The sequence below is a fragment of the Schistocerca americana genome, chromosome 6 (genome assembly GCF_021461395.2).
Source record: "Schistocerca americana isolate TAMUIC-IGC-003095 chromosome 6, iqSchAmer2.1, whole genome shotgun sequence".
NCBI classification, from domain to species: domain Eukaryota; kingdom Metazoa; phylum Arthropoda; class Insecta; order Orthoptera; family Acrididae; genus Schistocerca; species Schistocerca americana.
In genome coordinates, this window is record NC_060124.1 from 364,285,778 (window position 1) to 364,309,925 (window position 24,148).

At 37.9% G+C, this 24,148-nt stretch overlaps 1 protein-coding gene across 1 annotated transcript in view; it reads right to left on the minus strand.

The window, feature by feature from the left end:
• Positions 1-2,973: 2,973 nt before the first annotated feature.
• The window catches only part of LOC124619903 (dolichol-phosphate mannosyltransferase subunit 1), a 50,872-nt gene continuing 29,697 nt past the window's right edge, over positions 2,974-24,148 (minus strand). Inside the window, exons 2-5 of the mRNA XM_047146537.1 lie at positions 15,774-15,984; positions 15,493-15,683; positions 5,298-5,412; positions 2,974-3,100 (exon numbers count right to left, since the gene is read on the minus strand). Of these exons, the coding sequence (XP_047002493.1) occupies positions 2,996-3,100; positions 5,298-5,412; positions 15,493-15,683; positions 15,774-15,984 (622 nt within the window). The 3' untranslated portion in view covers positions 2,974-2,995. The remainder of the gene's footprint in view (positions 3,101-5,297; positions 5,413-15,492; positions 15,684-15,773; positions 15,985-24,148) is intronic.

Genomic DNA, 24,148 nt, shown 5'->3' on the forward strand with positions numbered 1-24,148 from the left:
AGCATTATCCTTTCTCAGTTAAGTGCCTTTTTCACAAAACATAAACTGCTTGTAGATTCGCAGCATGGCTTCACAAAAGAGCTAAGTACAACCACAGCAGTTACACAGTTCATCCATGAAGTTTACAGTCTGTTGGACCAGAAGATGCAGACTGCAGGTATATTTTTGGACCTGACAAGAGCACTTGATACGGTAAACCATAGGGTACTTCTTAAAAAGCTAAAATCTTATAGTATTGGGGATCAAGCCATGAATCTTCTAACAACGTACCTGTTGAATCTTAAGCAAAGCACTAAATTGTCATACAAACTAGATAATAAAATCATGAACTTCCAGTCCACCAGTGAACGTGTAATACAAGGTGTACCACAGGGCTCAATCCTTGGACCCTTTCTCTTCCTTACATATATTAACGACATTGCACTAACCATTAACTCCCATATTGTAAGCTATGCAGATAACACGTCAATCTTATTCTATGGGAGCGAATCTAAAGAGCTAGAATCTCTTGCTTCTAGTAGTGTAACAGAAGTAACAAAATACTTCGATGATCAGGGACTCAAGGTGAATGTCACCAAATCTCAACTACTGACATTTAAAACAGGCAGTTCTCATCACAACAATATGAGTAGTGTGTGTAATATCTCTGCAACAGAAAATGGTAACTGTAAATTCCTGGGTGTATATGTTGATGAAAATTTACGGTGGACATACCACATTAATTTTGTATTTCAGTAGTGCCATATATCTCCTCAGCCAGCTTGCAAAGATAGTTCCTAGCCAAGCACTGAAATTAGTATATTATGGAACACTTTACCCCTTTCTCAATTATGGAATTGAACTATGGGGCTGTGCAGCTGATGTACATTTAAAAAGAATACTACTACTACAGAAAAGAGCAATAAGACTTATACATGGGATGGGACATAGAGATTCATGTCGTGAAGTGTTTGTGCAGTGCGAATATCTGACAATATATTCTCTGTACATCTTCAAAATAGTTGTATTTTTTATAAGTCAACCAACAGAAGCTATCAAGGGCAGTGTTGTACACGATCACAACACTAGAACAAAGTAACTATTTCCGTAACAGAACAACGTTAAAAATGACTGATAGAAGTCCATATATCAGTGGTTTGATTTGGTATAACAAGCTACCAAACTCTCTACGAACGTACATGGGAAATGTTTTTAAAACTAAATTAAAATATTTTCTAATAGAAAAATGTTTATATTCTTTCAATGAATTTTAAGATAGTGATTGTAACATGTGGCATTAGCATGTGAGCTGTAATGTGATAAATGTAAAAAAATAGACATAAGAAGGAACAGCTACAGAATATAGTGTATTTTATAAGTATAAATATAACCATAGTATTAAATCTGACGTTTGCAAAAGCCATCATTATGATGGCTCCACACAAAGAAAATGTAAATAAATAAAGCTGTCCCCTGTTCTTTTTGCTGGTACCAAAACAAAATATCAGGAAATGGAGCAGAATCTGAATGTAATTTGAAGGAGAACCTCAAATCCACATAAAACACAGTTGTCACATACAATAAGAGCTCTGCCTTCTCTGTTCTGCAGAAATTTTGGAATGTGTAATCTAACACAATATGAGTACCTCACAATCCCACTTAACGCGATTGCAGTGAAACAGGTTACGTGACCATATTTCCCTGCATCTACTTCATCAGCCTCTCAGTACGCACACCACTCATCATCTCCCATAACAAAATTAAGTACCTTTCATCTCATCTCATAAGTGTCATAGCTGTACCAATCCATAAAACAAAAACTTTCTCAAATGCCTCAACAACTGATTCTCTTCACCTCTGGAACAAGCTACCCTGAAATCTACATCCTACTCACTACATTATTGCATTTAAGAAAAAGCTCAATCACTTTATCAATTTTCCACAAACCATTGCCATGTGCATGGTGGAGTGTGCTTCCCATTTACCATATATTAAGCTTTCTTTCTGTTCCATGATATATGGAGCACAGGCAGAATACTATTTAAACGTATCTGTGCATACTGCAATCTTGTCTTTAGATCTGAACAAGAATGATATGTAGCGTCTCCAGTATATTCCTAGTCTCCTCTCTTAATGAAGGTCCTCAAAACTTTGTAAGCAGTGTTTCATGGAATAGTTGATATCTATCTTTGAGCTCTGCCACATCTGATTTTTCAGCATTTCCATGACACTCCCCCACAAGTCAAACAAGTTTGTGACCATTCATTCTGCTGTTCTTTGTAGACCTTCAAATATGGACCCTACACACTTGAACAATATTCAATGATGGGTTACATTAGTGTTTTGTAAGCAGTTACCTTTGTAGGACTGACAACACTTTGCTAGTCTTGTACCTTTTGGTCTTTGTCATAATGTTTCTCTCATTAATTAACATGTGCAGCATTTAGATCTGTCTAAAGGCCAAATACATGTTGTTGCATCCAAAGGGATGAAGAATTTAATGCAACTATATAGGCAAAGCACAGGGACACTGGTGACAAAAATTAAATCATGTTATTTGACATGAGCAGAAATAATTTTTGATTACGATTGTCACATTTTCTAGTTTATAATATCAAAAAGTCATAAAATTTGTGATGACTGAAATGTTTCATTGTATAAAGGAGGTTGATGATGATGACCAGCCAAGAAATGGCAAAACAATAGATCAGTTTCCTCAGAACTCACTTGTAAAAAATTTCTATTTTGTTATATCTCCTTATTTCAATTTCAATTTACTTCCACATTGCTGCAATCTCTTCTGCCCTTCATAGTTGTGTCTCATTATCAGTACAGCTGTATTAGTTAACAAATTTCAACACCACATTTGTAATCTTTTATCCTCTCTCTCTCTAACAAAAATAGAGAAATTGGTATTTTTCCTTCTAGCCATCATCTAATTTCATGATACAGTTAGGACATTATATTTTCTGCAAATAAACTGAACAGCGCTTATTTTATTTAAAGCAACATTTTATTATGTAGTAGCAAATAAGTACAAGAGAGATTTCGCAAACTGAAATATTTCAGAACCACCAAGTTTTGATTCTCCATACACTCTGTCAACAAAGGAGATAGGCACCTGTAAGTAAAGAAAAGAAATGGAATTATTATGAGAAATACCAGTCCTTAAATATTTCATCTCTACTTCACAATTTCACTACCTTAGATTTTTTGTTCTAAGTAAGACATATGTATGAGGGTTGTTCCAAAAGTTATGCCGCCTATTTTTTGTGGTGACTTTGGATGTATGTGCTAATGCTTGAACCTTCCTCTTTCATTTACTAATGGTTCCTTTGTTCCGCGGTAGTTGGTGCCAGCACAGGAACGTTCCTAAATGGAGTCCTATATGGACGCACGTATAAAACAGTGATGTGTGATTGAATTTCTTACTGCTGAAGAAATTGCGCCAAGTGAAATCCACCGACACTTGCTAAAGGCATATTGGGACGATAAAATAGATGAGAGCAATGTGAGGCGATGGGTACGGTATTTTTAAGGTGGTGAAAAGGGAGTGTACGACAAGCCACAGTCTGGTTGACCGTGCACAGCTGTCATCCCTCACAATGAAGAGCATCTAAATCAACTCATCCATGCTGATTGGCCGATGATGACCATAGAATTATGTGCAAGGCTGAATGTCAGCTGTAATGCCTTGGAAACAATGGTGGAACATCTTAGTTATCGCAAAGTCTGTGCAAAGTGGGTCCTGCAGATGCTTACAGAACAACAAAAAACTCAACGAGTGGAAATTTGTCGATACCTGCTGGACCAATATGAAGCTGAAGGTGACAATTTTCTGAATAGTATTAACACCAGAGACGAGACATGTTGTCAAGTCGGAATCCAAAAGACAGTACATGGAATGGTGACATGCGAATTCTTCGTTAAAGGAGGAATACAAGGTACAGGCGCCTGCAGGCTAAGTAATGTGCACAGTCTTCTGGGATAGCCAGGGTTTGGTTCTTTTGGATGTCCTGGAACCTGGAGAAACTGTCACTTCAGCACGTTACAAGACGACACCGACTAAGCTGAAAGCCCAAATTTCTAGGGTAAGGCCAGAGAAGAAGACCAACTTTCACCTGCAACATAACGCCAGGCCTCTCACCAGTTTTGTGACCAAACAGCTTGTTGCAAAATTAAGCTGGACTGTCTTACCACATCCACCATACACTCCCGATTCAATGCCTTCAGACTTCCATCACTTTGGGACTCTGAAAGATGGGCTATGTGGGGAATATTTTTCAAGATTAGGATGCCGTTATTAAAAATGTAAGGAAGTGGTTGGCCTCAGTTGGTTCCGATTTTTACATGCGAGGCATGCAGGCTCAGGTTCATTGTTGGCAAAAGTGTGTAACAAATTGTGGTGACTCTGGAAAAATAGCTGAAATATTGCTCTATTTAGCTGTGCTGTTGTGATTTATGTATCTCCTGTAGTTTACATGAATAAAAATAGGAGGCATTACTTTCAGAATGAGCCTTGTAGTTTCAAAGTCTTACCATTAATCCACACATAAGGGATTAAAAATGGATCAACTGAATCAGCAATGGAAACTTTTTCCTACTTAGATACAAAAAATATCTATGAATGCAGACTTATGTAGACACAGATACTGCTGGCCCAATAAATTCATTTCAAGACAAGATGCAATAAACTCAATGCATGATTTGGAAAAATTAAAATAACTGTTTTCCAAACTGTTAATACTGCATTTACATAAAAAGTGATGATGCTATTAAGTTTGAGAACTCTACAATTACTTTGTGATTGACAGATTGCATTTTTGGGGTTGCCCAAGTTGGCGGCAAGCAGCCACCCACACTTCACAAGGTGCTGCAAGTACCAACAAAACAGGCAACAAAACAAGCATGTAACACTCAAGGAAAAACAATGATTGAATGGTGGCTGGTCCCTGTCCCTCTGCTTACTGAAATGTCAATCACAAAGTACTTTTAATTGCAGTATATAGGTGTTAATTTTAACATGTGTTCTCCAAGTTAGCATCTTCACCACTTGCATGGTGTTAGACGAACACAACGAAATTAATATTGCTGCTTGGGCATGGAGTTTTAGTGAAGTTGTCACGGTATTTGATGCCACAATTTCATCTTGATAATATTACGTAAAACACAATGTTTTCCTTTATGTACCATCCAATAACAATACAACAAAGAACATTTTTAATTCTTTAACTATTTACACGGCCCACCACCTTTCCAGTTAGTGCATTTCTAACACTATATTCAGCAGTCATCATATGTTTTAAAGGTAGACTTACTTCTCCGATACTATATCCGAGTTGTCTAGCCCTTATTATCATTTCCATTTGGAAAACATAACCTTTGGACACACATGATTCCACCAGTTTCTCCAAAACATTCTTCTTGTATAGTCTGCAAATGGGAAAAAAGACTTAATAGAGTTCTCTGAAAGATGCAACTAAAAAGACAGTATACTTAAAATTTCTTTTTGAACAAAAAATATTGCACAATTTAAGAGTATTTATAAATACAGCAATTGTATTTGAAATACATTTCAGAAAGTGATTATGTTAATAATGCACATTTTGAAGGACATTATTATAACACATACATTTTGAAACAAAATTTTTTTTTTGGGGGGGGGGAGGGGGGGTGCTCTCTAGCAACACAGAAGGACAATTTGACGTGTTAAGTTTTGGCTGTGGTTCTTTTGGATGTCCTGGAACCTACAGAAACTGTCAATTCAGCACGCTACAAGATGACACTGACTAAGCTGAAAGCCCAAATTTCCAGGGTGTTCCAGCTGAGAATACTATCTGTTTATTTGTAAAGACAGAATTATGTTGCTGCAACAAAATGCTGTTTATTGTAATCAACAATGATGTGCATTAGAATCAAGATGGTGATCAAAACAAAGCTTAGTTCAACTTTACTAGCAATTGTCGATCATGGTGATATCTGTCACCTTGTAATGTCTTCTTTACAGTCAGACAGATCATTTTTGATGTTATTTGAAAAAACTGAGAGAGAATATAAACTATTCATTATAACCCAATAAATCTCTTTCAGACTCTATACAGAATATGCAGCTGAATTAGCCCCTCTTGTAATCATAAAATACCATAACTCCCTCCAACAAAAAGCTATGTGATGACTTATCTCAAACATAATTACCTCCTCCATGTTAACCAGCATTAGCTTAAAAAAAAAAACCATGTGAAACCCAACATGCTTTCTCAAATATCCTGAAACCCATGGATCAAAGGAGTAACATAGATGCAGTACGTACTGACTCAGCACTACACCTACACTACTATTTAAAGTACATTCACATGAGGTATCATACGGAATTTGTGATTGGATTGAAGATTTTCTGGTAAGGAAAGGAGGCAGCTTGTTATCTTGGATAGAGTGTCATTGACAGATGTAGGTGTAACTTTAAGTGTGTCCCACGGAAATATGTTGGGGCCATTACTCTCCATACTGTATATTAATGACCTTACAGATAATATAAACAGTGACCGTAGACTTTTTATCGGTGATGCAGTTATCTATAATTAGGGACTGGAAAATGCAGCATCTATTTTTGTCAAAATTCGCATTTATTTTCTTTGTAAATGATTAGTTCCACAAATTTGAACGGTTGTCACGCTACATGAGTGAAGGCAAACAAATTATTAGTTCTTTGAAGTTGACTTAAAAAGTGCCGATTGGCAACTTCTTGACTGGAATGTTTGCTTTTCTATTAACTTCAACAACTTTTTCTTCTGAAATGGCCTTTGTTTTCTTTGTTTGGCTGTATTTAAGCTTTCAAAAATGATTGTCAACTGTCGAAAAACAGCAGAATTTTCCCGCCCATTAAGTGAATGCCTCTCTGATATTAGGTGTTTACGGACATTGTATGTCCTTTTCCTGCCCAATCTGAAAATAAAAAAATCTGCAGACTACTAATTTCGACCTTTCGTGAGCGTTTATTAGACCTACAACCCATGCTGGACCAAGCTACAGATAGAACTGACAAGGCACTTCGCGTAGTAGTAGTAGAACCGAGTGCACAACTCGATTTTGACATCAGGAGAAGAATTTCGGCGTCATCGAAAAATGTTACAGATTTTGTTTTCCAATCGCTATAGTGCAGAGAGTGGGTGCTGTAGGCTATTGTCGCTAAGGGCACGGTCATAAACAGACGAGAATTTTGGCCACCACAGGGGAAGGAGTGGTGCGGGGAAACAAATTCTGCCACCATTTCACTGGGCAGCATCCTACAGTGTTACTGACATTGTCACAGGGATCGCCGATTACTTCTGGTGTTGTAAGGGTCGTAATCAAAATCCATGATGTACCAGGATTAGCCGCTTCACTTATTTAAAAAGTAAGAAAGGAAATCAAGCAATGCGCAACACAAAGCATTCACGGTCGCCTACCATGCAATTGTTTGTTGGAGTCAGAAGATTATTGTTGACTATGTAGTTCAGGCCCGACCTCTAGCCGCACTCGATACAACTACAAGTACAGTTCAAAACATCCGCCACCTAATGTGCCAGTTTAAAATGTCCGCATTATACTATGTTTTGAGCTTTAGCTAACCAACAAACGTACACATGTCTTTCTTATAAAATGCTACGTCCCATGGCTAAGTACTACGTTGCATTATGCGACATGTATCTTAAACAGACCATTCAACCGTTCAGAACTGGCATGGCACCAGATCATTTAGCACACTGATACATCGTTGCATTTATACATTTTATTTTGCAAGTATTTTGCGCACATTATCTTTCCAAATTGGGCTTCGCCAGATGATGTATTAGTGCCAGTAACTGCCTATATTCTTGATATCGTATGCAAAAAATAAAGCTATTCCAAACTATGTCTGATAAATAGCTGATAATTTGGATACAATCCGTTATGAAACAGCGTCTATTAAGTAATTTTGCATTTTGAGGCAAAATTAGCATCTATTTAGCATTTGTCGAAAAATGCGAATTTTTCTGGTCCCTATCTATAATGAAGAATTGTCTGAAAAAAAGCTGCATAAATACTAAGCTAGATTTTGACAAAGTTGTACAAAGACTGGCGAGATTAAGAACTGGAAAAATTGTGCACACACACACACACACACACACACACACACACACACACAATCCTGGGCCTGCAAAATCAATGAGTCATAACTGTAATCAGTCACTTCATAATAAATACTTGACCCCAACAACTTGTAGGGATTAGGGATATGAAATGGAACAATCACATAGGCTCAACCATACATAAAGCAGGTGGCAGGCTTCAGTTCATTGGTGGAATACTGGGAAAATGCAGTCTCTTGCCACTGATCCTAGAATATGGTTCAAGTGTGTGGGGTTCACACCAAATAGGAATAACAGGGGATACTGAGCATATCTACAGGGGACAGCACAAACAGCCACTGGTTTGATTGAACCATGGGAGAGCATCATGATGATTATGAAAAAGAAACTGAACTGGCAGACACTACAACTTCCACGTATCACTCTTGGAGGAATTACAAAGGCAAGATTATCTTAATTACAGCCAACACAAAAGTGTGTAAGTCATCTTTCTTCCACCACTCCATATATGAATGGAACAGGAAGAAGCCCTATAAAGTGGTACAACAGGAAATACCCTCTGCCATGCACTTCATAGAATATAGATGTGGATAGGTATATAATGATTCTAACATTACCAAGAGGTAATTACTGAAAATACAGACCCACATCTTAACAGAATTTATAATTTAACATCATGTTGGTGAAGAACTGGGAGTTCTTGAAATCTGCTGCTTCATTCACTGTAAGTGTAATTCATATAAGTGTATTTAATGAGTTTTTTAACTGTGGACAACAAATTTTAAAATTCAAATTGCCAAAGTGATAGAAGGAGGAGAAAACACTGCAAGAGGATACTATCCTGATGATTTAAAACATTATGACCACTGCCAGCTGCGAGACCGAATAGCACCTAGTGGTGCTGCAGGCCCATGATGCAATAATGAAAGTATACTGTATAAGCCAAGCAGAGACATATGGGAATTATTCCAGCAATTATACAGGCAGAAGATGGGTAAATGTACTGACATAAGCAATTTTGACAAAGGGGAGATTGTTATGATCTGGAGAATGGGAGTAAGCATCTAGAAAACAGCAAAGCTGGTAGGCTGTTCACATGCTACTGTTGTGAGCATCCATGGAAAGTGGCTGAAGGATGCTGAGACTACAATTAGGCAATCTGGTGTTGGATGTTGATGCCTCATCACAGAACCTGGGGGTCGGTTGCTTGCCCGATAGCCAATGATCTGTGTAGATCAGGTTTCACTAGGCATGGCCTGCAACTCATAGGTATGGGAAGGAGAGACTGGCAAATCTTATAGGTGACAGTATAGGGGGTGGTGGTGGTAGAGGTGGGACCACTCGTGGGAAAATTCCCATGTTTCCAAGCAGTGAAGGAATTATAATATTTCATCAAAATATATGAGGTATTAGAGATAAAGTTAGTGAACTGCTTATAGATGTTGGCTCTGAAATTATTGGTATATCAGAACACCACCTAAATAATTTGACAATTCAGAGGCCTCCTTTACCAGGATACAGATTAGTGGGCTGTTTTTCAAGGAGTTCCTTGTGGGGTGGGGGAGTAGACATGTACGTAAAAAACAGTATTCCATTTGAGTTCTTAGATGTATCACAGCGCTGCACTGAACAGATATTTGAATGTTGTGCAGGGGCAGTTGAATTTAGTGAAACTAAACTTCTAATTGTTGTTGTTTATAGGTCCCATAACTCTGACTTCAGAGCATTTCTGCTCAATATAGAGAGGGTTCTTGATTTACTTTATAGGAAGTACCAGAAATTAGTTATATGTGGTGACTTCAATATAAATTTTGTATATGATGGTGCAAGAAAAAGGATGTTGGTAGATCTCCTAAATTCATATGATCTGATGCAGATTGTGTTTTTTCCAACTAGGGTGCAGGGGAACAGTACCACAGCCATAGACAATATTTTTATACATTCTTCATTACTAGATGGTCATTCTGTTAGTAAAGGGTCAATGGCCTTTCAGACCATGATGCACAAATTTTAACACTGTAAGGCTTTTGTACTCAAACAAATTTCACATATAATTACAAACTATGTAGGAAAGTTAATCCAACAGCAATAGAGTGTTTTCAAAACCTTGTTGAGGATCAACAGTGGAAGGGTGTTTATAGTGACAAAACATAAATGCCAGATATAATGCTTTCCTTAACATATTTCTCACTCTCTTTGAGAGTTGCTTTCCATTAGAATGTTCTAAATGGCATACTAGCAGTAAAAGGCAGCCTGGATGGCTGAATAGAGGGATAAGGATATCATGTAGACCAAAGCAGAAATTAAATCAAAATGTTAGAAGTAGTCATAATCAAGCTACAGTAGCCCCATTACCAACAGTACTGTAAGATGCTTAAAAATGTTATTAGGAAGGTAAATAGTATGTGGTATGCAAATAGAATAGCTAATTCACATGATAAAATTAAAACCATGTGGTCAGTTGTGAAGGTAGTGTCTGGTCAGCAGCACAAGATCGACGATATAAAGTCAGCTCATAGTAAAAATATTTCTGTTACTGATAAATCAGATACATGTACAGTGATTAACAATCATTTTTAGAGCATTGCCGGTGAATTAAATAAAAATTTACTTTCTAGGGGGAATCATTTAACTCTCTTGGCAAATGCCTTTCTGAGATTGATGTCTGAAATACTCCTCTGTGAAACAGACAAGGGCGAGATTGAGTCAATAATTAAATCACTGAAGACTAAGGACTCTCATGGATATGATGGAGTGCCTAACAGAATATTAAAGTACTGTGCTGCACATGTTAGCCCTGTGTTTAGCCATATTTGTAATTTTTCCTTTAGAAATGGACAGTTTCTTGAACGATTAAAGTACTCAGTAGTAAAGCCATTTTATAAAAAGGGAAACAGGAATAATGTAGACAACTTTATACCTGTTTCTATGCCATTAGTGTTTGCTAAAGTTACTGAAAATGCTGTGTATGTAAGGATAATTGATCATTTGTATCACACGATTTGCTATCAAATGTACAGTTCGGCTTTAGAAGTTGTTTAACAACTGAAAATGCTGTATTCTCTTTTCTCTGTGAGGTATTGGATGGGTTAATCAAAAGATTTCGAATGCTAGGCATATTCTTTGATTTAACTAAGGCGTTTGATTGTGTTGATCACAAAATATTGCTCCAGAAGTTGGACCGTTACAGAACACAGGGAGTAGCTCACAATTGGTTCACCTCTTACTTTAGCAACAAACAGCAAAAGGTCATTATTCACAGTGTTGAGAATGGCTGTGATGGGGGGGGGGGGGGGGGGGGATGCCCCAGGGATCAGTGTTGGGGCCACTCCTGTTCCTTATTTATATTAATGATATGCCCTGTAGTATTACGAATCACTCTAAGATATTTCTATTTGGTGATGACTCTAGCTTGGTAGTACAGGATGTTGTGCAACATAGGCTTGGTATCAAATAGTGCAGTTCATGACAAGTTCATGGCTTGTAGAAAATAAGCTAAGACTAAATCACATTAAGACTCAGTTTTTAACACACAATTCAACAAAACCTGACATTTTAATTTCACAGAATGGGCATATGATTAGTGAAACTGAACAGTTCAAGTTTCCAGGTGTTAAGATAGATAGTAAACTGTCGCGGAAAGCCCATCGTCAGGATGTTGTTCAAACACTTAATGCTGCCACTTTTACTATTCGAACGGTATCTGAAATGAGTGATCGTTCGACATGAAAATTAATCTACTTTGCTTATTTTCATTAACTTATGTCATATGGTATGATATTTTGGGGTAACTCTTCCCATTCTAAAAGGATATTTTTGACTCAGAAACGGGCAGTTCGGGCAATTAGCGGTGTAAGTTCACAAATCTCTTGATGACCCCTGTTCACGAGTCTGGGTATTTTGGTATTGGCCTGTCAATATATATATATTCCTTACTGTCATTTCTTGTTAACAATATTAGCTTATTCCCAAGAATAAGCAGCTTTCACTCAGTTAATACTTGGCAGAAATCAAACCTGCATTTGGATCGGACTTCCTCAACTCTTATGCAGAAAGTTGTGCAGTATCCTGCTGCATCCATTTTCAATAAGCTACCACCAGAATTCAAAAATCTTAGCAGTAATCAAGGTGCTTTCAAATCAAAACTGAAGAGTTTCCTCATGGGTCACTCCTTCTATTCTGTCAAGGAGTTCCTTCAAAAATTAAGCTGATTCTTGTTGTATTGTTGACTTAACTTATAGCTTGACTTTTTGTGGGTTCATGAACATTTTATTTTTATTTGTTATTACTTTTCGGTTGTAATTTCATGTACTGATACGTTCAATGACCTTGGAGATTTGCTCCTCAATTTGGTCCTATGGAGCTTGACGTGTAAATAAAATAAAAATAAAATAAAATACATCTGCTGACAGAATACAATGCTGGTGCATTGACACAACTGCATTATCAATTATGATTGTAGAAGGCATGGGGTTATTGACACTAGACTGTGTATCAATAAGAACATGTGCTTGGTCAGACAAATCACATTTTTTTGTTACATTAGGTCCACAATCGTGCATGGGTGCACCCCCATGTAAGAGAATGACTGCTTGAAACATGCACTGCACCACAGACGCAGACTGGAGAGGGTACTGTTATGCTATGAGGGGCATCCCCACCTGGCCTTCAATGGGAACTGTGATAGTAATCAAAGGCATAATGACAGCTGTGAATGGAATGATCATTATATCAGACTAGCTGCATCCATTAATAGGCCTACTTGATGTCTTCCCCAACTCTGATGGCATCTGCCAGCAAGATAACTGTCTGTGCTGTAGTGGTACGCAAACTCGCAATGATGTCTTGCTACCAAATTAAACCCTTCTGTACTCAATGGAACACATCTGGGATGCTAATGGGTCCCAGTTCAACACCCACAAACCACTGGCCTGCAAGGTACATGAACTGCGTGACTCTTGAGAAGTCATCTGGTGCCAAAATAACTGGAGAAACCCACCAATGGTTTGTCAAATCCACGTCATGCAAAATCACTGCTATGTTTAATAGCAAAGGCAGATAAACACACTATTAAGCAGGTAGCCATAATGTTTTGGCCTGTGAGTGAAATTTTGATTAAAATCATTATTTACATTTCCACATTAATGACAAAGCAGGAAAATAACTAAATGCACTCTCAAACATTTGTAACATTTTCTTTTTCACTGAAAGCTCACAATTTGAAGAAATACTACATTAAATGTATGTCTTAATCATTTTATTTGTAGCTGTTACTTTTTTAGCAACTGTAGAGTATAATTTATAATAAAATCCAGTCATCAGTTGCTTAGATATTTTTATTTCACTTTAATGGTTTCAACAAATTAATCTGTCACCTTCAGAAGCCTACAAAATTAGACCTTGACCATACATTTATGTAAAGTATGAGAAGTGTGTTACAGAAAGTTACTTAGTATTCATTTAGCAGAAGTCCATATCTTCATAGAAGCATAATGCCATGATATGTTCACAATTGTGCATATTGTATGTGATTATTGTAACACTGATTGATAATTTACAGTAAATGAATTGCATTTATGAAGAAGTCAAACTGTTCTGTCAGCAGCATACAAAAAGTGTAACTAAGGTATATATGAAAGTTATATATAGTACATTTGAAAAAACATGGCATATAGTTCTAATATCTAAAGGAATGGGCTAATTTTCACATTTTATACGAGATGCTATACAATCAAAATAGTGTTTGTTTTTCAATGCAAGCTGATCATTCAACAGATCTTTTGATTTAAGTAGGAATGTTTATATATTCCAAATTTTTCTAACAGGTTCATTTGGTTGTCGTCGTAAGATATATGAAAAATTTTTAATTTAATTTTGTAAGCTTCTGAAGACAACAAATTAATGTGTCAAAACTGGCAAAGCAAAATAAAAATATCTTTGCAACTAAATTTTATGCTGAAATATGTCTTTATGTTAATGTTATTGTACTGCCATTCTTATCTGACAATCTCGTATCTCGAAACACGATGTGGCACTAAAATAACTGAAGCAAGAAAATGAAGAATTATTAAAGCTTGTTTATAAATTTTAACAAACAGTCATGATTGAATAACAGACAATATTGCTATAAATAGGTTTTTTTTACTCTTTTACACTGAGACTATCTGATCATGTTCAAATACATTTATTACAGATTAAAATAATTACCTGCAAGTAAATTCTTTGTTATATCTGCTGCAGAACATCTGAGTCAGTTTTTTGATTAATCTAAAGGAACTTCTCAAACTGGGTAGTTTGGTATATAACAACACTTTTTTGGCATAGTATCTCACTTTGCAGTGTAAATATGTGAGGAAAGTTTTGCCATAATGTGATACTGTTCTCAGATGGGGCACAATGTAGCTGCACAGAAAATATTGTGACTTACCAAACGGGAAAGTGCTGGTAGATAGACACAATAAAAAACACACACACAAATTTCAAGCTTTCGCAACCCAAGGTTGCTTCATCAGGAAAGAGGGAAGGAGAGGGAAAGACAAAAGGATGTGGGTTTTAAGGGAGAGGGTAAGGAGTCATTCCAATCCCGGGAGCGGAAAGACTTACCTAAGGGGGAAAAAAAGGACAGGTTTACACTCACGCGTGCGCACACGCACACGCACACGCATCCATCCGCACATATACAGACACAGGCAGACATATATCAATATGTCTGCTTGTGTCTGTATATGTGCGTATGAGTGTGAGTGTGTGTGTGTGTGTGTGTGTGTGTGTGTCCTTTTTTCCCCCCTAAGGTAAGTCTTTCCGTTCCCGGGATTGGAATGACTCCTAACCCTGTCCCTTAAAACCCACATCCTTTTGTCTTTCCCTCTCCTTCCCTCTTTCCTGATGAAGCAACCTTGGGTTGCGAAAGCTTGAAATTTGTGTGTGTGTTTTTTATTGTGTCTATCTACCAGCGCTTTCCCATTTGGTAAGTCACAGCATCTTTGTTTTTTATACATATTTTTCCCATGTGGAATGTTTCTTAATATAATATATCTCTGTGTGTGTGTGTGTGTGTGTGTGTGTGTGTAACTCAAAGGATTCCTTCAATAGCTAGCAAGGTTTTCATATTTTCTGTGCTCTTATTGATGACTCAATGCTTCTATTTTATTGTTGCCTTTCCCAAATATTTACAGAATGTGTTCAAGTGACCAATTTCATTTTCCCCAGAGCTACTTTATCCTGCAGAAAAAATTATTTTTCTAATTCCTGGCTCAGCCATCTTTGTCTTTTTTTTATTTTTTTTATTTTTTATTTTTTTTTATTATCTTGTCAAGAGGATGGACAGCAGGGTCACTCATATTGCCTCTGCTAACAGTAAGAACATACTTTATACAATCAATGACAGGACAATTACTGCATGTACCTGAAACTTCCTGTAAGATCAGATGCTCCTGGTCTTAACAGTAGCTGTGTCAGAAAATTAGCTGTACGGCTCACAAGCTTCCGTTTGAAGTCCCATCCATAGACTCCTCCGGATCCAGCATAACGGGTTCCTGATACGAGATCATAATTCCCTAATTTTTGTTTTTCTATGAACTGGGGGATAAATTTGGGCTGCAACCAACAATAATATATTATAAATAACATGCAGACTAATATTAAACATAATTTCTTATAAATGTAATGAATAACTCTGCCACTCACATGATGTGAAAGGTCTGCATCCATTATCACTATGAAGTTTCCAGTTGCATGCTTAATTCCATGTATGTATGCTGTTCCCAGACCAAGTTTCTTCTCCCGTGGCCTCAACACCACTTTCTCACTGCCATAAATCTCCTGAAGCTTTTTGGCAACATCTAAAGTTCCATCTGGGCTTCCATCATCAATAACTATAATTTCGTATGGGAACCCACTGTAATGAGATTTTTTGTTGAAAAAGTAAAACAAATGCAATTCAATGTACAACAATTTAATGTTTTTGCAGAGTACATAATGTTTAATGTATTATATGCACAATATACTGTAAAACAAGTCGGTACAAACTATTAAGCTAAACAAAGGAATGGAGTATGAAATTAAGGGGCTTAACTACGGGTAGGCAACTGGCCTGTAATTGGTTTCAATACAGCCTGCACAATAAATTCAAGGGGGAAAGAGTGAGGTGCTCCCATTTTATTTAGTATTACAAAAATAATGCATGCCTATCCCATCAGTCATAATAAGCTTTTTCGGAAAAATATTTTAAATATGGTTGCTAATGATGATTTTTGGATACTAACACACTAAATTTCAAACACTCCAATGAGCTGCCTGTAGCCGAAAATTATTGTTAATTCTAATGGCTTGTTGACTCAAACTGCATATCTCACTGCCATATTTTGTTTTTCTATCCATTCGTGTATGAACATTAATAAATAATTCTGGTTCATTGTGGGTGTATTAGAACACTACAACTCTTGAAACTGAGGACAATTTATAATGAATCAGCCGAGGCCAGTTGCTTTTATAAGCATATGTTCTTCTACGACATTTCAAGACACCTGATGTCCTGTCTTCAAATGTTTATATTTATTTACATATCATGAATATTATTTCTTTATTAATATTGTTGCAGAATTTTGCAACAGAAGTTTTCAAGACAGCTGTAAGGAGATAATGTTCACAATGCATAAATAAATGTAAACATGTGAAAGTGGAGTGAGCGTACATTGAATGCACTCTCAAAAAATATGTTTTGAGGCATAATTTGTTGGTGTGGGGTGTTGGGAAAGGGGTGCCATTCATATCAGTACATTACCCATAAACATTAACGCCATGGATACTATAGTTTTGATTTGATGCCCTAGGTGTGCTGCTGTTGCGTCAGGGGAGAAGGCAGCCTGCAAGCTCAATCAAGCATGTGAACCTTGCCCTCACCCTCACCCTTCCTCCACACATATGTATGTACATACGTGTTTGTGTTTGTGTGTGTGTGTGTGTGTGTGTGTGTGTTTTTTCCTCTTGGATAGTTCTGAAGTGTTAAGAGCAATTTCAGACAAGATTTATACACATACCACCTAATACCTGGAAAGAGTGAGATTTGCCTTTAACTGCTCCTTGGATGTGGAAACAAGTGATCTGGGAGAGATCAGAAAATTACTGGTATTAATATTATGTCCAAAGGTATTCACGGTTTGGTGGCCGATTGTGTGACAGTCCTGATGACATTTTGCCCCTATTGGCAACACAGTGGTGGGAGTGCAATGGCACAAGAATAAGTAACCAAGAAACACCAGGTAAGTAGCCAGCAACTTTACAAGAGAACAGTAGTGATCATCTCCCATGGCACTGACATCATGGTTGTGGCGAAAGAGGGCAATACCAGAGTCAGGCAAGTCTTCTTATCAAAAGATGGATGCTAGTTAACAAAAATAGGAAAATGAGAGGAGGGGGGGGGGGGGGGTCAAGCTGAACCACCACGTCTCACAATCGTGCTATGTGATGTGTCACATCCTCCATGCCTTCCCCTCCACTGTCAGCAGCATGGAGAGTTCTGTATCAGGCTTTTGTAATTGGTATAAGTACAACATGACCAGTAAACTGAACACAATTTTATTCCACACAAGTGTTAACAACTTAAACACAGTATTTAAGTAACATTGAGCAAGAACCGACTATGTACACAAAGAGCTGTAGCAACACACACACACACACACACACACACACACACACACACACACAGGCAGCACCCTCTGCAGACAACATAGTACTGCCACATGTCCAACCTTTTGAAACTACGTGCACACGTCACTGCACAGGCTGTGATAAAATTAGCCTTTATTACAATTAAGAAGTCTAAGACATGAGGCTGATAAGATATATGTGTGAGAAAAATGCTTAAAAGGATCTAAAACAATTTATGGTGATTATGTAGGTGTGGTGCATCTTGGTGGCTCAGTGGTAAAGTGCCAGATTATGGATCCAAAGGCCTTGGGTTCAATCTCTGGTCAGTCCAAGGATTTTTATCCACGACTCGTCATTTCTTTCACCTCTGTTAATGTTTGACACTGTGAAATATGCCAAGTCATTTCAAAAGTCAGAGGAAGGCAACAGTATACCACCTCCAATAAGACCACACCTAGTAAAGCACTGTAGTGTTCAAACCTTCAGGCTGATGATAGCTGTACCTTTATTTATGTAGGTTAAGTATGAGGGCTGAGTGCAGTGAAGCCCCTGGCAGCCAATTGTGTAGTGACAGCCTTTTCTCACATGCTCATCCCTTAGTCAACATAACCATTGAAGCTATTAAATTTTATTATAAAACTACTCTTTCTTAAGAATGATTGTAATGCGCTCCTGCGACATCTGAGAGTACGGAAGTTATTCAGTCACTTAACTTTAATTTTCATCTCAATTCATTTACAGCACTATATTCAACAAAAATATAAGCCATCATCACCGGACACTACAAACATACTGGGATGGTCTCTCGCTGAATGATGAAATACTGGCAGTCTAATGTGCAAAATAAGTCTTCAACATAGTATGGTTGATTTCTTCTGGATAGTTCAGAAGTTATCCACTGTGGCATATGTTTGGTAAGGCATGCTGTTCTTGACCCTCTACATGCAAAAAAGAAATATCTACTCATTCTTCAACTTTCATCCTGTCTGCAAACATCTGCATGGGACTGGCTGAAACCAACAAACATCAGAAGATCGAGGAGTCTGTATTTTTTTTCCTCCTCCTCCAGTTCTCAGAACAGATCCATGCTTATCTCCAGTAGATTTCACACCATAGTGGAGTGGCTGATGTAGTTCTAGCCAACGGAAGGAGTTGAAGTTCCCTACTTATAGTTTCCAAGCATACCTCAATTGGTACACCTGTACTAGCATGATTCATTAATAGTCAAAACTCTTGATTATTAAACAGAAGCAGATAAATTAGGTGTTCAGTTACCTAGCATATTGTTATCCCAATTTATTAAGAGTTGTTGGCACCTGACGTGCAGTTGTAGGATACCTGCTTCTGCCAGAAGGCTGTCAACTAGATTTGTTCATAATGATCCAGCTGTCAGCCTTCCGTAGCTGTGGTGAGAAGAGGCTACAAAACTATTGAAGATGGTGCTGTTGGTCATACACTTCTGTTCCCCAGAAGGTTTTAAAGAGGCAATAAGGGGCACTAAGTTTTGTACTGCAATTGGTCTATTGGTGGGATAAATGGGATAACCATGTTATCTTAATATCAAATAAGGGACTTCAAAAACAGAATTTTTTAAATATCTACCTCAACCAACAAATAATTGACTGTATATCACATTTAGTCTTCTACAGACAGCAATTCTGACAGGTATGTGTCCAAGTTTATGACAAAATAGCAACACCAGTGACTTATAATTACCAGCATTCAATGTCTTAATCAGTACAGATCAATTCCTCAGTTTCTCTATTGATATTACTTGCCTGAATGTGTCTTCAACATGTTCAGCAACAAAATGGAAGTCTGCTGTCATGAACAATTTATCATTAAATCTGGAACACTTTAAATATGGGATGAATGGATTCCCTCAATTTCTCCTTGTCTCATTCTCTTCCTACAATGTAGCCAAGGGGGCTGGAAATACAAGTTATATGTATTAAAGCTTTTGTTTATGTATAGTGAGATGGTCAATTTTTTGTGGCCACCATTTTGGCAAAGCTTGATTGTTTTAGTTGTGGAGCATGCCACTGGATGCTTTCCCCATACATACCACATCATCAAACCAATGGCTATCTATTATGGCAGTCATTTATTGAAGTATCCATATCTAGACACGACAGGCACATATTCCCAGCATATACTTACATCTTTAATGTTAGCAGTGTGATCCCTGCATTGTCATGGGATTACAACGATGTGGTTAGATTATAATTACATGAGCAGGTTCGCTCAAAAGTGAGGCACATACGACTTTCTTGAACAGTGGATGTGTACTAGCATGTGCTGTGTTGGATATCCTTTCCTGAATGGATCAACAATATTGTAAAAATCAGAAAATAGTGGAGGCCAATTGTCGTTCAGGAACTGAAAGTAATTTAATTTGGAAAATGTTGGACCGGATTAAAGATCGGGCCCAGTCCTACGAGCTGTTCCAAAATGAGCTGCACTGTCAGTGCAATAACTGGTCTAATATTGTTTTCTTTTTTAAATGCTGTTTACAATTGGCAGGAGCAACCACAGATCCATTTCTACCCGTGATCATGCAGGGATTAGTGTGCATCATAGTGAAAAACCTCATCTTTAATGACAGCAGGAAGTATATTATGCTTTTAAACTTATATGCTGCAAGTTTCAATTTTGTCAATGGAATAAAAGTTAAAAAGAAGGTAGGGAGCTTAAGATTTGATATTACAATGATGAGGAGGTTATTTTGAGAGAACTCTAGCTTAAATTGAGGAAGGACAGAAAAGAAAATTGGTCTTTACCTTACAAAGGATCCGTTCTGACATTTGCTGGGTGTGGCTTGGGGAAATTATAGAACCTAATTCTTGGCTGGATGGGGATTTGAACTGCTGTTCTCCTGAAAGTGAGTCCATTGTTTGAATTACTGTGCCCTCTTGCTCAATGGAAAAGAAGATGTCAAAAAGAAACATTTTCAACTTATTTATAAAAAGAACTATTTTATCCACAATTATATGTAACTGGGATAATTACTGCAATTTACTGTCCTAACTTAACATACTCTCATTTGAAGCCAGATTATACTTTTAACTAAAAGTTGTTGTTGTTGTGGTCTTCAGTCCTGAGACTGGTTTGATGCAGCTCTCCATGCTACTCTATCCTGTGCAAGCTTTTTCATTTCCCAGTACCTACTGCAACCTACATCCTTCTGAATCTGCTTAGTGTATTCATCTCTTGGTCTCCCTCTACGATTTTTACCCTCCACGCTGCCCTCCAATACTAAATTGGTGATCCCTTGATGCCTCAGAACATGTCCTACCAATCGATCCCTTCTTCTGGTCAAGTTGTGCCACAAACTTCTCTTCTCCCCAATCCTATTCAATACTTCCTCATTAGTTATGTGATCTACCCATCTAATCTTCAGCATTCTTCTGTAGCACCACATTTCGAAAGCTTCTATTCTCTTCTTGTCCAAACTATTTATCGTCCATGTTTCACTTCCATACATGGCTACACTCCATACGAATACTTTCAGAAATGACTTCCTGACACTTAAATCAATACTGGATGTTAACAAATTTCTCTTCTTCAGAAACGCTTTCCTTGCCATTGCCAGCCTACATTTTATATCCTCTCTACTTCGACCATCATCAGTTATTTTGCTCCCCAAATAGCAAAACTCCTTTATTACTTTAAGTGCCTCATTTCCTAATCTAATTCCCTCAGCATCACCCGACTTAATTAGACTACATTCCATTATCCTTGTTTTGCTTTTGTTGATGTTCATCTTATATCCTACTTTCAAGACACTGTCCATTCCATTCAACTGCTCTTCCAAGTCCTTTGCTGTCTCTGACAGAATTACAATGTCATCGGCGAACCTCAAAGTTTTTATTTCTTCTCCATGAATTTTAATACCTACTCCGAATTTTTCTTTTGTTTCCTTTACTGCTTGCTCAATATACAGATTGAACAACATCGGGGAGAGGCTACAACCCTGTCTTACTCCCTTCCCAACCACTGCTTCCCTTTCATGTCCCTCGACTCTTATAACTGCCTTCTGGTTGCTGTACAAATTGTAAATAGCCTTTCGCTCCCTGTATTTTACCCCTGCCACCTTTAGAATTTGAAAGAGAGTATTCCAGTCAACATTGTCAAAAGCTTTCTCTAAGTCTACAAATGCTAGAAACGTAGGTTTGCCTTTCCTTAATCTTTCTTCTAAGATAAGTCGTAAGGTCAGTATTGCCTCACGTGTTCCAGTGTTTCTACGGAATCCAAACTGATCTTCCCCGAGGTTGGCTTCTACTAGTTTTTCCATTCGTCTGTAAAGAATTCGTGTTAGTATTTTGCAGCTGTGACTTATTAAGCTGATAGTTCGGTAATTTTCACATCTGTCAACACCTGCTTTCTTTGGGATTGGAATTATTATATTCTTCTTGAAGTCTGAGGGTATTTCGCCTGTTTCATACATCTTGCTCACCAGATGGTAGAGTTTTGTCAGGACTGGCTCTCCCACGGCCGTCAGTAGTTCCAATGGAATATTGTCTACTCCGGGGGCCTTGTTTCGACTCAGGTCTTTCAGTGCTCTGTCAAACTCTTCACGCAGTATCATATCTCCCATTTCATCTTCATCTACATCCTCTTCCATTTCCATAATATTGTCCTCAAGTACATCGCCCTTGTATAGACCCTCTATATACTCCTTCCACCTTTCTGCTTTCCCTTCTTTGCTTAGAACTGGGTTTCCATCTGAGTTCTTGATATTCATACAAGTCGTTCTCTTATCTCCAAAGGTCTCTTTAATTTTCCTGTAGGCGGTATCTATCTTACCCCTAGTGAGATAGGCCTCTACATCCCTACATTTGTCCTCTAGCCATCCCTGCTTAGCCATTTTGCACTTCCTGTCAATCTCATTTTTGAGACGTTTGTATTCCTTTTTGCCTGTTTCACTTACTGCATTTTTATATTTTCTCCTGTCATCAATTAAATTTAATATTTCTTCTGTTACCCAAGGCTTTCTACTAGCCCTCGTCTTTTTACCTACTTGATCCTCTGCTGCCTTCACTACTTCATCCCTCAAAGCTACCCATTCTTCTTCTACTGTATTTATTTCCCCCATTCCTGTCAATTGCTCCCTTATGCTCTCCCTGAATCTCTGTACAACCTCTGGTTCTTTTAGTTTATCCAGGTCCCATCTCCTTAAATTCCCACCTTTTTGTAGTTTCTTCAGTTTTAATCTACAGGTCATAACCAATAGATTGTGGTCAGAGTCCACATCTGCCCCTGGAAATGTCTTACAATTTAAAACCTGGTTCCTAAATCTCTGTCTTACCATTATATAATCTATCTGATACCTTTTAGTATCTCCAGGGTTCTTCCATGTATACAACCTTCTTTCATGATTCTTAAACCAAGTGTTAGTTATGATTATGTTGTGCTCTGTGCAAAATTCTACCAGGCGGCTTCCTCTTTCATTTCTGTCCCCCAATCCATATTCACCTACTATGTTTCCTTCTCTCCCTTTTCCTACACTCGCATTCCAGTCACCCATGACTATTAAATTTTCGTCTCCCTTCACAATCTGAATAATTTCTTTTATTTCATCATACATTTCTTCAATTTCTTCGTCATCTGCAGAGCTAGTTGGCATATAAACTTGTACTACTGTAGTAGGCGTGGGCTTCGTATCTATCTTGGCCACAATAATGCGTTCACTATGCTGTTTGTAGTAGCTTACCCGCATTCCTATTTTCCTATTCATTATTAACCTACTCCTGCATTACCCCTATTTGATTTTGTGTTTATAACCCTGTAGTCACCTGACCAGAAGTCTTGTTCCTCCTGCCACCGAACTTCACTAATTCCCACTATATCTAACTTCAACCTATCCATTTCCCTTTTTAAATTTTCTAACCTACCTGCCCGATTAAGGGATCTGACATTCCACGCTCCGATCCGTAGAACGCCAGTTTTCTTTCTCCTGATAACGACATCCTCTTGAGTAGTCCCCGCCCGGAGATCCGAATGGGGGACTATTTTACCTCCGGAATATTTTACCCAAGAGGACGCCATCATCATGTAATCATACAGTAAAGCTGCATGCCCTCGGGAAAAATTACGGCTGTAGTTTCCCCTTGCTTTCAGCCGTTCGCAGTACCAGCACAGCAAGGCCGTTTTGGTTATTGTTACAAGGCCAGATCAGTCAATCATCCAGACTGTTGCCCTTGCAACTACTGAAAAGGCTGCTGCCCCTCTTCAGGAACCACACGTTTGTCTGGCCTCTCAACAGATACCCCTCCGTTGTGGTTGCACCTACGGTACGGCTATCTGTATCGCTGAGGCACGCAAGCCTCCCCACCAACGGCAAGGTCCATGGTTCATGAGGGGGAACTAAAAGTAATAAAGGTTATTTTCATACAGTGTTGTAATAATTAATA